General features: G+C 51.9%; 3 protein-coding genes across 3 annotated transcripts; 1 reads left to right on the plus strand and 2 right to left on the minus strand.

Annotated features, from left to right (window-relative positions):
• Positions 1-2,693: 2,693 nt before the first annotated feature.
• On the plus strand, positions 2,694-3,794 carry EMWEY_00013550 (hypothetical protein, conserved; the record flags this gene model as incomplete). Its single annotated transcript, XM_013479245.1, has 1 exon — positions 2,694-3,794. One exon carries the CDS (start codon positions 2,694-2,696, stop codon positions 3,792-3,794), a length of 1,101 nt encoding a protein of 366 aa, XP_013334699.1.
• A 986-nt stretch (positions 3,795-4,780) lies between these two features.
• EMWEY_00013560 (hypothetical protein, conserved) lies at positions 4,781-7,676 on the minus strand (the record flags this gene model as incomplete). The annotated part of the gene is made up of 6 exons (XM_013479246.1): positions 4,781-5,094; positions 5,370-5,487; positions 5,736-5,933; positions 6,099-6,227; positions 6,797-6,876; positions 6,980-7,676. 6 exons carry the CDS (start codon positions 7,674-7,676, stop codon positions 4,781-4,783), a joined length of 1,536 nt encoding a protein of 511 aa, XP_013334700.1.
• A 1,584-nt stretch (positions 7,677-9,260) lies between these two features.
• Positions 9,261-13,462, minus strand: EMWEY_00013570 (transcriptional co-activator ADA2-A, putative; the record flags this gene model as incomplete). Its single annotated transcript, XM_013479247.1, has 9 exons — positions 9,261-9,568; positions 9,881-10,062; positions 10,204-10,574; positions 10,985-11,123; positions 11,702-11,804; positions 12,068-12,220; positions 12,351-12,558; positions 12,815-13,280; positions 13,437-13,462. The coding sequence occupies 9 exons, from the start codon at positions 13,460-13,462 to the stop codon at positions 9,261-9,263; spliced, it is 1,956 nt and encodes a 651-aa protein (XP_013334701.1).
• Between the last annotated feature and the right edge of the window lie 1,257 nt (positions 13,463-14,719).

The raw sequence follows: 14,719 nt of genomic DNA on the forward strand, positions 1-14,719 counted from the left end.
GGTCTTCTTCATCAGCTTTCATGCATTCAACAGTTACAAAATGCAACTAATATTATATTTTGAAGTGTTCAAGGGAGAAGGCAGTTTTTGATCCCAGGTGTACCCGTCGTTGCAATCCCCACAGCGCGTGCAGGAGCATTGTGAGCAGCTATGGCATAATCCGTTCGATGCAAGGAAACCCGTCCAAAGTTAGACCATAAGTGCGTTCTCAGTCTTAGTAGGCAACATGTGCACACACTCAAATAGTCGAATATTGCTTATAGTGTTCATCCTCGCAGAAAAGGCGGCTTGCCAGCTCAACCGGGCCGTCTCTGCATACATGCAAGCAAACCCACGAGGGGATGTCTTACAAAATGAGTTACAGCAAGACGTGTTGCAATTAATTCCATGCTGACCACTCTTTCGCGGCACCAGCGTCTAGGACGGCTGTGCGCCAGATTCACCGAAGGTGTAGCCGTTGTTAGTTGACATTGCCTTCCAAATACTTGATTAGAATTCAATAATCATTAGATAAGGTTGAGGACATCCACTACGTCAGAGGTCTTATGGTAGTTACATAACGAAGTGCGGTGGCAAAACTCATCTTCAAAGAGTTAGTATATGTCCTGCTGATTATATTTGCCTCCGCTTGCCGCATTTGCCACTTTCGTCCCAGACGCTGAGGTGCCTCGCCAGGTATTGACGAACTGAAACGCGTAGGATCAACGGCCTAGAGAATCATCACCTTATCCTATTACAGTAATCGTGCAAACAATTGTTCTGAGCTTTTTTCGTTGAGGTTTCCGTGTGTTGCCTCATCTGTAGTGCTGTTAACTCATGAAGATGAACACGGATGGTCGGTAATTGATAACCTAACTTGTTCTTGGAGAAGCACAAAGAGTTAGAAAGTAATGAGTTGCAAAACCAAGCATTTTACCCTCCTCAGGCATAGGGAGAAAGCTCGAGCAGTAGCCTGGAGAGTAGCCCCATGCGAAGTGCTCAGCTCTGAACAAAGCGGCTTGAACTGAAGTTCAGCGCGGCAAATGGTATTGCAACTCCAAAACTTGCCATCAAGATCTGCAACCATGGGTTGGAGGTACTCTTGAGGTATCCAAGCCACGCATTCTACGTTTCGACGCTTAGCCTCGTCATGAAAGCTGCCCGCGCTGGGAACAGAAAACAAGCAAGGTTGACCGAACTTGAACATCCCCATGAGCCCTTGGGCGCGATCTTGTACGAAGGCATTCTTATACCACCGAAGTGAGTAGACAAGGTTTGTTCGAACTCGAAATCGCTTAGAACTGAAGCTGAGGGGCCCTCAAGGAGATGAACTGTGAGTAGATGCCCTTGAGGGCCCATCTGCTTCAGTTCTCAGCGATTTCGAGTTCGAACAAACCTTGTTTACTAAGTTGCAGCAACTAAAATGTCCTGCTCCTGAGGTTTTGTTTGCCAGTGGTTGCTCAGCTTGACGGCTAGGGCAGTCCATGACATACACAGCGTTTGATGCATTACGCTATAAGCTGAAGCCACATTCAGTATTTCGAGCATAAGCAATGACATACTGCAGATGAAACGCCGATCCTGGGCGTTTTACGAGGACGCCTGTGAGCTACAGGGGAGGCAACATACTTAAGATAAGTTCCCTAGAAGCAGGCGACCTCCTTTCATTACCTTTACGTATCCTGACGCCAGCGGCTTATGCAGCTGAACCTGCATGGGTGGAGGTGGCCTGCCATGAGTTGCAATGCAGCACAGCTTCTCGAGGTGTAAAATGGCCCCACATAAATACACAGACAAAATGCCTCCTTGGCAGTATGTACGAACACTGTAGATGGACCCTTAGTATTTTTTATTCAGTACAGCTGTGCTTGTGCTAGCCACGGGTTCACGCGCCCACCTCTGATACAGTTGCCAACATCGCAAAAGGCATTGTACACAGCGTCAACACGCATATAGACCTACTAGCCCGAGCTCGCCTTTTGGAGCCGCTTGATCGGCGCACTGTAAAAGACATTTTCTGAAGGTTGAAGACTTTAAAATGCCGATAATAAGGAGTAAAGAAGCCATGCTTTCAACCTCATGGCACCAGCAATCCAACCCAAAGGAAGCGCTACAGTTGCGACAGGAAGCGAGCTGCTCTGCATAATCGTAAACCTTCACTTAATGGCATTATTTCTCAGTTAAAATATATTCATTATTCATTTTGGCCCAGTGTACGTCGAGGACTGCAATCCCTGCGGATGGCATGCTCACACGCCAGACACACCACAGCCGCTTCCCACCTTCGGGCAACATGAGACCGCGTCTTTGGGTGCATGCTGGGCAGCTTATACGATTTATTATGCCTGTTAGGTTGTTTATACACCTTTTTGATTTTTTAATGGGGAAAATTTGGGCGAGCACATGGAAGAACGTACGTTTGGCCGTGCTTCACCACTACGTCGGCGGCAGGTTGAATACGCAATTCGGCAACCTCTCGAACTTGGGGCAATTTTCGTACCCCCCTTTGGCGCTTACGATTCATATGCGTTCAAGTAACAAATTAACGCTTCAGCGACGTTCAAAAGCCAGAAATTTCTCCTGAGGCGACTGTGCCGTATTCACTTCTGCATGACGGCGGCGTTGTAATAGCTCGGAGGCACCTTCGCTGCTATTTGTGCCGGGGTCACTGAGGCGGTTTGCACCCCATTCGCTTACTTGGGAAAAGCTTCAAGATGGCGAAGCCGCTGCCTTCTCCCAGTCAATTGCGGTTGCTGCTGATTCCCGGGGAAACAACCCCACCCAATAAACCACTGAATGATGCAGCAGGTACTCCACGGGAAAGCTCTGCGTGGCCGACACTCCTCCCGTTTTCTCTGCCTTACCCATCAGCGCCAGATGTGATGGTGGACTTCTTCGTCGCTGGTCAGTCCATTTACGAGATCAACAAGGGCTGCAGAAGCCTGGGCCCCTGCTCCGCGCTGCTGCCCCCAGAGGTGGTCTTGAGCGATGCATCGTTGCTGTTGGCAACTCCCATAGACCCCCTCCTCCTCCTACTGCCCCATTTGAAGCAGCACGCTGCATCCTCTTTCGTTTCTCTGATGGACGCCGTTGCTCCCACCAAACTCGAGCTGCAAATCCGCCGCAACCTGCAGGCAGTAGCACAGCACCCCGCGGTGATCCGCCGTCTGCACTTCTTTTGCGACATTCGGTTGTTGAATGGAACAAACAATGTTGCTGAGCAAGAGGTAGGGTCCGCCCGCCCCACTGCAACAGCACAGCAGGGCACTGCTTCTCCCGTCGCACCATCAGCAGCAGAGGCCTCTACGGCCGTTGGCGCTGAGGAGGAGAAGAGGCGTCTATCGGCGGCAATGGGTGAGACTCTGTTTGTTCGGTTTAATATGGATAAGACTTTGGCCTTCCTCGCAAGGAGACACGCAAAACTTGCCGCTGCAATTGCATTGCAGCGAGGGGCCGGCAGCAGCAACAACGGCGAGAATGGCAGTATTGGTTCAACTCCCGCTGACTGCAGCAGCAACACCCTCGCTTTTTCGTTGATTTCTGCCTATTTAATAGCACCAATTGCTACCGCACTCGAGCAACGCCTCAAGAAGAACGGCATCCTCCGAGCCGCCCAGCCCAGTGGGTCAGAGAAGATCTGCATGCAGAGGCCGGCGAAAGCAAGCAGCGAGAGCACTGGAGTCGCTCCCGCAGAAGCAGCAGCAGCATCAAAAGCCTCGAACTCGACTAAGACCGGGACCCGACTAAAAAGAGCAGCGGGAACTGCTGCTAACGCAAATGCCCGAAAGACACAGGCCAAGAAGAGAGCGTCCTAGGAAAGCTAAAGCTCCGCACCTGTAACCCGCTCCAAACGTTTTTGCATGCACGAACAAAGAGCGGCGAGTCGCCGCGTCTTGGCGCTACTTCATGCACCCCATTGTGCTAACTGCAGGGGGATTGCTCTGTCTTTTTTGACAGAGCTAAACACACAGCATCTGCCAGTGATGTCGTTTCTTGTCTCCGTCTGCCTTTTTTCCGCTAAAGAGCTCCGTCTCCTAATGCAGTGCAGACTCTTGTGGCAAACACAGCGGGCCCCTGGGGACGCACGTACATATCTGGCCGGTTCACATAACTGTACACGGTGATATTGATTGTCTTTCACCGCTTCCTTCGCTTGCCATGTGGACGCGTGAATATCTCTGCGTCTATTTAACAATAAAACTCCTCACAGGGCCGTCTGCTTGCTCTCTCTCGGGCTAAAGCCCCAAGCCTCACAGCGACCAAATGCATGCAGAGAGGGAACTGCGTGCAGGGAGGTTACCTTCTTGCGCGTTAGGCCATTTTTATCTCTTATCATCTCCGTAGGCGAGGGTAGAGCAGAAAAGTACGGCAGTTACTCTTTGGCTCGGGCATTTGGAGAAGCGCTGCCTCTGCCGCCCTCGGTGTCTCATCCTTGTGCTGTCTCTCCCTCTCCGTCTCTTTTTCTCTTTCACTGCACCTATTCGCATCACCGTCAGTCTTCTTTTGTTCGTTGTTAGCAATGCCAGCTGCTCTTAAAGCGAGGTTAGAGGCTACAAAGGTAGCAAACAACTGCATGCGCTTCCATGCGCACATGAACGTGAGCAGTGCCTTTCGGGCAATTGTGTCCTTAACAAACTGCAGTGTACGCACAGTCGCCTCGGCGAATATGCTGCAAGAGTATGTCCTAAAAGAGCCCGCCGCGGGGCCCTCTCTCTCGCCTAAGCACTAAGTTCCTGCTGCATAGTCCCCTGCGGCTGCTGCCTCCCGAAGGGCAACAACAGACCCCATCCGTTTGCCTCTCCTAGCGGAGGGCCCCACTGCCGAACGGGCCTGCCTTCCCCCCTAGTGCAGCGGACTGCTGAGGTGGCGGGAGGAAGCCCTGGGCTCCTGCCTGCCCCTGAGAGGAGCTTATTCCAAAAAGCTTTCCGATGTTTCTGCGCTGAGATGCCTTTGTCTCTTGTGCTTTTTTCGCTGCGTCGTAGCGGCGGCCGACGCCCCCGTCTTCGCCTCCGCCATACCGAGCAATGCTCAGGCGGACGTCTTCAGGGCTGAGGGAACAGTGCTTAAGGAAGTTAAGCAAGTCCCCTAATTCCGTGTCTCCTAACATCTCTTCAGCTGCAGTAGCAAAGACAAGCCAACATTAAACCCCAACAATACCATTTCTGGGCTTGCGTACCGTCCTCACCCACAGCGTAGAAGTGTCCCTGCTGTCTTTATGCGCCCACGGGTGAATGCAACGGGAATAAAACATTAGCTATACGCCATCCCTCCAACAGCTGAGGTTGATGCTTGCACACAAAGGGACAGGGCCAAATACACGTTCAAACAACAAGACCTAGCACCAGAGCAAATGTAAATGCAAATGCAAATAAGCACCATTAGTAACATACCAGTCCCCTCAAATGGAGAGACCCGAATAAAATTGGCCCGAAAGCGATCGTCCAGCCCCTCGTCGGTGCAAGACACATAAATCAAACGATCTAGTCGCCGCCCTAGACGCGAGAAATCCTGAGCAAAACGTACATGGAACGAACCACAACCCCAGACGTGCATGCATGCTTGGCTGGCACCGGAAGATGCACTGATCCGCATGCAATTTGTCGACGCAGAGCAGAAGAGACAAGTAACTGTCCGCCACTTGAAGTCCCCGTATCTTTCCTCGTGCTACAAGCCAAGACACGCTTGCGGTGTATACACCTGCTGCGCGATATGCACTGCACGTAAGGCGTATCCTTGCAGGAATCTTGGGGTCCTACTTTGATTTTGCGCCCGTGTCTTCGTGACATGTTGTCGGAATTCAAACAGGCAGTTACAGGGAGGCCCCACTGCTGGAGCGCAGTTTGCACAACGGGGGGCTGATCTGCATTCCAGACAACAACTTCAAAAAAGTGGGAGAGTTGATTAACCAGCGCCTCGCTGTACGGTCGCTTCCGCAACTTGTATCCCCCCGTCCGCTGCACATACACCCGCAACCAGCAAAACATCCGACTCACTACTACTGCATTGGGAACAAACTGCCTTCCACGTCAACCCCACACCCTCCCGGGCGTTAGCTCAGTGCGGACGCTGTATGCAAGAGTGCATGTATGTATGTAAGTGGGGCTGGTGCATGAACTCACGTCGTGGCCAATCTTCGCTAGAACGCCGTCGAAGTCCAGCACCAGCGTCGGTAGAAATTCGGGGTAGTTTAAGTCCTTGAAGTCAGGCAGGAGCGGCTCTTCGTCCTCCGGGAATGCGTGAGAAATCAACTGCGCCGTTCATACATCCCAGAAGCAGCATATACATCTGAGTTGTGCGAGTACAGCCCACGACGGGACCCGCCTACTGCCGGCCTGGTGGGTGGCTCTGAATATGTGGCTTGAGCCATGGTCACTCAACTAGTTGGACGGCAAACACCCAGGCCTCTCAGCCAGGTATCTCATCAGCTAGCTAGCTTGCTCCATAAGGGCTTCTTCATCTTTTAAAAAATGCAGAAACGAAGAGGACGCGTTATTTGAGAGGGGCAACCACACTGGCTACGTTTGCTGGCAAGCAGGGACCCCAACAACAGAAGCATTTGTATGGTGCACTTGCTTTGCTTAGGGTGAAACATCAATAGAAAAAAGGTTTAAACAGCAGTAGGATATTCCAATGGAGTACACACAACCCCAAGAAACAAAACCGGAGAAAGTAAGTCAACAGTGGGCTATATACACTAGTGAAGCGAAGGTGCGTTACTATCTGAGTGAACCAACTGTTAATCTGGGTAGGCGAGCCGCTAGCTAGGTGGTTGAGTACACAGCTAGCCTCCTGGTTGGATAGCCACGCAAAAACTCACGTCCTCGACTGCGCACTGCATGCGGTCGTGTGTGGCTGTCATCTGCGCGTCTGCACGCCGCCACAGATCCTTCGCGAAGTCTGAATAGACACAGACGCAGCCTGTATCTGCGCGCTCTTTCTTTCACCTCTTGGCGCTCAGGTGCGCGTACACTGCATGCAAACCAAAGCGATGTGCTCCCACCTGTGAAGCTCATGTTGTGCTGACGCATGTAGGCAAGGGCCCATATGGTGCATCCTACAGCGCCCGCTCCCCAAAAAGCTGCGCCCAAAGGAACTCCCCCCTTTAAGGGTCCTGCTGTAGTTCCATGCTGCTGCTGCTGCTGCTGTTCGTCCTGCTGCAGTACCACGCCAGAAGCTGTACCTTCAGCGGTCCCCCCTTCCGGGAGGCTCGCGGGATCGTCACTCCTCCCCTCTGGGCCCCTTCCCTTCACACCACGAACCAACCCGCCGCCGACGTCCACCTGTTGCATCTCTTCTGTTGCTGCTGCGCCCGAGGCCGCCAGCGCCCCTGTCTGCCGCGCTGCAGCAGCAACTGCTGCACGGCTGCCCGCAGCAACAGCAATGGGCACTGCTGCAGCAGCAGACGCGAAGCATGCTGAAGCAGCAGATTGAGACGCACCGGCGAAACCTGTGCTGGCGCTGCTTAGCACGCAGCTACCTCCACTGCGGGGCCCGGGCGGGCGCAAGCAAGGAACCCCAAAGGGCCCCGCACCGCATCGTAGGGAAAGAGGCCGTCGCAGCCACTCATATGGTCTCTGGGTAGCCGGATGCTGCTGAGGGTGCCAGGCAGCAGTAATAGACGTAGCAGCAGCAGCAGCAGCAGAAGCCGCAGCGCGGCCGCCGCGCCTGCATGCGCCTGTGGCGCCGCTGCACTGCATGTTGCCTGCAGCCAGAATGTCTCGAGATGTCTTCTGCGTTCCCTATCGCATAATATTGTCAGATGGAGTGTGTGGGGTGGCCACAACAGCAACAACAACAACGACGGCAATAGTAGCAACTGCAGCTCCTGCAGCCGCAGCAGCTCCGCAGCAGGGGTGTCGATGGAGCTTAGACTAAGTGGACATACCCTTTTGCGCAAGCAACCATCACAACCTCAATGAAACAATAAAGCCCAATTTCTTTCTAAACAACTAAGGGGGATGAAGACTTAGTGGCTACGGCTGCGGGGCCTCTTGGCAGCTCGGGGCTGCTGTGTCGCGGGGCCCGATTGGCGGCCGGTGTTTCGCTGCAGTGCAGTACGAAGACAAAAAGAAAACTACGTCAATTGCAATGTAGCACAATAATCGCAAAACGGCGAAAAGAATCAACAATGCGGTTGGAGTTGTTTCAGTTATCGAGAGGGTTCGGTTGCCACTTGCTGAGTCGAAGGCATACACGAATGAGACAATTAATGAGGTACAGGCGAATTATGGGAGAAAGGTGTACAGACGCATGAATGCAAATTTAACTATAAGTAAATTCACTCGTTTAATTATGAGTATATATGATAATAGCTACAAATGCCAGAGGAAGAGCACGGGTATAAGACTACACGAACTTGTAGGCCAGGCCAGAGGCGTCCTGAATCTCAGCACACACTTGAAGCCCATAGCTATTGCATCTAAATGCATGGGGAAGAGGGAGAAGCAGTTTGCCTAAGTTGCGTCCCCACGCCGCATTGGGTCGTTGACGATGGGACAGCGTGTGCGCTCTTCGAATGAGCCTTCTTTGAGCCTTAGTAGGTCAGGGCACCAGCGCCAGCTACCACTATTCACCCTTACATCCTGACTAGCTCGGCAGCAGCAGGTTCATGAGCCCCCTTCCGGCTACGCAGCATCTGCGAGCTAGTTGCAAGTAGTTGTGCGACACGGTGAGGATTAAAGCGAATTGATCCATATGTTGATGAGAAGCAATTAAGACGTGGTGTAAAGTATACTGTTTGACCTGCGTCGAAGCCCCGTTCCTGCTGTTGTGTGGATGTATGTGAACTGCCAAGTGTGCGCCTGAATGCATGCATGCATGCATAAGATCTGCCGCATGCAGCTGGCCGACACTGTGCATGCGAACTTGGCAGTAGGCCATTCGGTTGTATCGACAAGACTATGGAGGCTCTTTGCTTCCGCTGCTGGTGAGCAGGTCGTCTGTTGGGGGTTTCTTTCAAAGACAGACAGGAGAGAAACTCTTCCCCCATAAACCCACCCTAGCTCCCCAATATCCCGACCCCCAAAACCACAAGTATGGTGCTGAAGGTGGGAGGAAGGCCCCTTGATCCTCTAGTGCCTGCACTGCAGGGTGCGCCGCATGCAAGGAAAGAGAGTCCTTTGCTTCTAAACAGCGTTGCATGCGTCAGCTTCTGCAAACAGTTCCAAGACAAAACCAGGCAGAGGAATAACCTGCTGCTTAGCGATTCAACGATCAAACGCGCAAACGCAAACTCAGTTGAGAAGGAATCACAGTCGCCCGTATTGCACCTTCTTACAGAACTATTGCTGCTGCTCACCAGCAGCCACCACTGTCGGGGGAACAGAAGTAGCAGCAGGAGCAGCTGCAACGTGCAGCTTCTCATCCGTGGGTCCGCCGAGCTGTCGATACACCCCAGGCTGTACAAACTGGGGCAATGACAATTTCCCCCCTTCTGGTTCGGTAGCGACAGTCTGCTGCACTCCCTCAGAAAGGGGAGCCCCAGTCAGCGCCTTCGGTGCCTCGGGGTGTACCCCCAGACCCTGGGGAGAGGAGGCAAACTGCCACATGTTTAAGTGGAAGTCGTACAGTTGGCCCACTCGATGCACCACTGAGGCAATCACAACACCCACGTCAAATTCTGATGTATCAACCTTGCAGCCCCAATAGCACTACCTGAAATTGCATTTTATTTTGATCACCATTTTACTCGATTATAATTTAAATACATAGATCACGCCGATTTGCACAGTCGTCATGGCCTATGCTAATTCTGGGCTGGTAGGGCCATTCTTAATGATGTTGTTTCTACTGAAGACTGCTTCTACGCCACGATAAAGGCTGAAAGGGCTCTGGTGTTAGGGGTACGCGGCCACAGGCCGTTGGAAGGTGTACGGTTTAGGCTTTAGTGTTTGCGCCTCACAGAGTTCGACTGGCTTGTCTAGGGTGCTGCCATCAAGTTTACGGTGTACAGACAGCTCGTGCACCAACATGCGTTTGGCCAACAAATAAAAAATGGGAGGCAACTGCGCCCCTTCGCAGAATGCCAGTTCCTGAGATGGCACACCAGCGAGCAAACTCTCAATTTGGCAAAAGCAGAAATACCTAAAGCAAGCAACAGAACTAACAACCGTCCCAACAAACGAGTGAAGAAAAGTGAACGCAATCCAACAGGAAACAGCACAAAAGCTGAACAAACGGAAGCGCAACCACATTCAACTCCCGCTGCCTCTATGCACCGCATACAAGAACTCCGCAGCATGCACGCATGCATGCGTGCAGGTAACCTTGTACTTCTCTGCGACACCCACCTCTGGCTTGAGGAGTTTAGCGCCAGGGAAGTTTTTAATGGGTGTTGCAGGGGCCACCCCCTGGGAACCCCCTGGACCTGGGGTAGCCGCTGCAGCAGCAGAGATGGAGCCTCCCCTCTGGCCCGATCTGCCTTTGGCAGCGCTAGCGAGCTGGGACTTGGTGGAGGTGCCTGTTGCTGTTGCTGCTGCTGTTGCTGCTGCTGCTGCGGCGGCGGCATGAATGGTACCAGGCGGAGCTGTCGAAAGACACAAGTCCGGGGAACGCGTTCGCAGCTGTTCCCTCCAGGCCTTTTCTTCTTCATAAGCCTGTATTGACGCACCAATAATAAAAACAACTAAAAGTGGAAAGCTGCCTCTTCCTGCTCCCTTGTGTGCAGGCTCTTGTCAGCGGGGGTTCCAACGTTCCCCCAATAAACCCAATATGTATGCACCACCCAAACCACTTACATAACATGTCAGCTACTTAGTTAACTAGCTGCAGCTACTTATTTAGCTAGCTGGAGCGAGCAGTAGTTTCGCGTATACATGAGGAGATGCATGCGCAGCGAGTTGTGTGCAAACGGTTTAACGCCGGAAAAGGAATGCTGACTGTATGAGGAGCTTTTCGGTTGCATATAGGGTTGTGGGTTTCCATAGAGGCGAAATGTGCGACTAACTGCAGCAGGAAGCAGGTGTTCTTACGAAGAACAACGTGGGGTAAGCTCAACGACACGCACCTCCACGTCTTTCGCTGTCTTGAGACCTAAGCTGCACCACTCATGCAGAAGGGCCAGGCGATGCCGAATGCGGCGCTCTTCAATCAGCAGCTGCACAAGGCGCTCCTGCTGCTCGTCGGACTGAAACCGCGCCAAGGGTCTGCACGCGGTGTACATACAACACAAAGAACGCATCGCTGCGGGCTACATACACCCTAACCAACCATCGAGAAATCACTCAAATGACAAGAACAAACCCAACAAAGGGACGTCCAAAGTCACAGATATCCTGAGAGCAAAGGCCATAGGACTTGGAATGCTCGAACCTGCTGGTGCTGCAGAACCTGCAGTTCCTGCTGCTCCTGCTACATATATGCTGGTGACTAGCTGCTGCTCGGCATACTTGAAGAGGTTGTGGAGGTCTCTCTCCTCTTTAGTTCGCTTTTTGTCCCGCATGTGAATTGACTTTACGTCCAATAAACCCCTAAAATGCACATATCGCCGCATGCGACTATCCAGTAACACCGGCAACGGGGTACCGAATGGCATGCATGCAACGTGCATGCAGCATGCGCAAAGGCAAACTTTGTGGGGCAGCCACGAAGAGAGTACCCACGCGCATACAAACACCAACATGCACAAAGAAACAGGTACACGCGCTAAGGTCAAGCCACTACTGCATGCACTTGGTGCACGCACAAAGGAAAAAAGGGCTGCGGCGGTTGAACATGAAAGTACCTGCTGATGATCGTGTTCTTCCTGTAGATGCGTTCATCGAGCTTCGAGTTATAAATTTCGATGATCTGCAGCTTTAGCTGTCGCTCCTGCACCGCCTCGCCATCTGTAAACCGCAAACACATGCGCCACTTGCTTCAATCTTACGCACGTTCGTGCATGCACCCCTTGCGTCTTGCTCACGGTGTGTGTACACTCCACGCATGTGGTACCGGCATTTAGCCGGCCTCAAACAGCCCTGTTAACAAGCGAGCCAAACATATGGATCCAATAGCCCCCAGTTCGCTGCCATGCACTCTCCTGCTGCAGAATACGGCATCGCTACAACACCCAACTGCCAAACATAAGTGCATGCAAACGCAGGCATACCCTTGAATTCCATATCTGCCAATATAAGTTCTGCGTCATTATCAAATTCGACATCAAAGTCCCCTCGCAACGGCCAGTAGCCAACGATGGAGTGCGAAGGTTTGGGGCTCTTTCGCGCCAAAGGCGTGGGGCTTGTCGTGCCGCCAGCGGGCTCTGCAAGTGTGCATGCATAGATGCAAGGTAAGAAAGAGTTGTTTTCGCGTTTTTCTGTGTGACTAGCACAATGAAAGTCTCATGCGCAGCTGAGGAGGTGTATATACAGGGGAGCAAGCAATGTCTTTACCAGGCTCTGTCTTGGTTTGCTGCTGTGCATCCCGCAAGGCCTTCGCCTCTTCTGGGGTTAAAGCCCCGCCTTCTTTGTTTTGAATAAGAGCTGACAAATCAGGAAGAGGAGAAGTTGGAGAGTCCAAATAATAGGACAAATAGTGGCGCTCGCACTGGTCTGCTGTCTTCGGCTCCAGAGACGCAAGCGAAACGAACTCCGCCACCTCCTGGTGTATGAAGAGACAACCCAACACGCATGAATACGTGCAGGCATGCATGCAGACAAAATAACATGCATGCACGCATGCGGAAAAAAGATTTTAAGGCCAGGAGGCGATAAAGACAGTGAGGATGAAAAATAAAAGCAGGGGAAAGCGATGCTAGCTGAGACACATGAAAATGAGCGGGCAAGCACAGACAAAGAGAGTGAACAAACACGACCAGGGCAGGGTACAAAGAAGACAAAAGTAAAGACCCCCTTACGACCCAGTTGCCGAAGCCGTGCTTGCTGATGCCTTCTACAAGGAGCATTTCTTCTTCTGCTGTCCAATCCAAGCTAAAGACAGGGAAACGATTGCGCCCCACAGGGATGTATGAGTGCGAGTTCTTGTGCTGCTGCTGCTTGCTGTTGCTGCTGCCGCTGCTGCTTGTGCGGCCACTGCAGAAGCAAGACACGCACAAGTCAAAGTCCTTGCACTCCGCGCAACGAATGCGGAAAGTCCCGCTGATGTCAGCCCGACAAACGTCGCAATGAAATCTTGCATGCAGCGACAGCACTGAAGAGAGGGCCCCAGAAGCCAGCTCCCCCTGCACAGCAGGAGCAGCAGGAAGGCTACTGGAGACAGCTCCGTGCTGCTGCTGTTGTTGCTGCTGCTGTTGCTGCTGCTGTGCCACATCGACAGGAGGCAGCGATGCGGAGCACGCATCGTCAGCCCGGAGCCTCTTGGGGCTGCAGCAAACAAGGCACACGCACCACACACACTCCTGCTGATGATGATGACTCGAGATGACTCTGTTGACGCTGAAGTGGGCATTCTAATCTTAAATCCTGTATGCTACTAAATCCTACACTCGAGTTTCTGCAAACAGACATGTCCGGGCATACCTCCTTTCCGCCCGTTCTCGCTGCATTTAAGCTGCGATCTTCTTCTGTTTGTTGATTAACGAGTCTACAACAGACGGACAAACAGCCTCTCTCAGTAGCTGCGGCAGTTGAGGGCTTCTCATGACAGATGGACTCCCGAATACAATACAACATCCACACCTAAACAATAAAGCCTAGACCCTGGAGTCGTAGGACCCAAGACCCTCGATCCATAGCCCTAGACGCCAAGATGTTGCCTCGGATTCAAAGAAAGTCCCATAACGTAAACCACAGACCATCAACAGGAGGACACAGGCAGCAGACCACAGTAAAAATATGGCGGAACTCCTGAAGGACAGAGAACCCAGCGGCGGGGGCACTTCCTCAATTGTTGGACGGTTCGGCTGTCCACCAAAAATTAAAAACGGAAATCCAACTATTTATTTAGGTCGAACAAAGACAGAGGTGTTTCGCCTTCGAGAATTCCTGCAGAGGCCGTTGCATGCAGAATTTTCGGGGCTTTCGGGGACCGGTGTAGCTGCGGCAATCACACAAAACATTTAGTCACATATAGCAGTTGAAAAATAATTCGTTGCAGTATCATTTTGAATTCTCTTGTGGAAACGGCAACGCAGTGTACTCCCAGCACTGACGCTGGGCCTCATCTTCAGTGTTCTCCTGCCGTCTGAATGTGCTTGTGTCGGACCTGAGCAAAGGATAAGTGAAAAATAATGAAGAGTAACAGCAAATATTGCAATCAAAAACATTGATTGGGCAGGGGAATCGTGAGTGTGATGCCTTTTGGTTTCTGTAGTGGGATTCATGCTAGGAGTAACACTTCTATAGCTGTAACACACACTGTGCGATTGTAGCGCACAGGCAGTACAATGTGGCTCTGGCGTGATCTCTAGTAGCTCGGTGACCATAAAGAGAACGATTGTCACATTCGAGACTAGGAAAGGGAATTAATACTGCTAAGTATTCTAAGAATCGAGTACCGTAGACGGAGCTGTAGGTTAGTAGGATTACCCCCGCCAGCCGCCACTATCGGCAGTGTAGCGTACTACCTCATCACTACTTGTGTACCAGGTAGTCTCCTTGAGAGGTCTAATTGGATGGGACGTAGAATTATTACTATTATGTATATAAATACGACCCTGGGAGACAGCAGTTATAGATCAGGCTCCTGATCCCTCTTGATATCCCACGTCATCCTAAAGGTTGGGCCTGCCATGACCGGGGTCGATTCAGAACACAGCTCTATTATTCCCTGGAATTTCCTTGTTTATAATAGAGACTCGAAT

The sequence above is a fragment of the Eimeria maxima genome, genomic scaffold, assembly GCF_000499605.1.
Source record: "Eimeria maxima Weybridge genomic scaffold, Emw_scaff100, whole genome shotgun sequence".
Taxonomy (NCBI): domain Eukaryota; phylum Apicomplexa; class Conoidasida; order Eucoccidiorida; family Eimeriidae; genus Eimeria; species Eimeria maxima.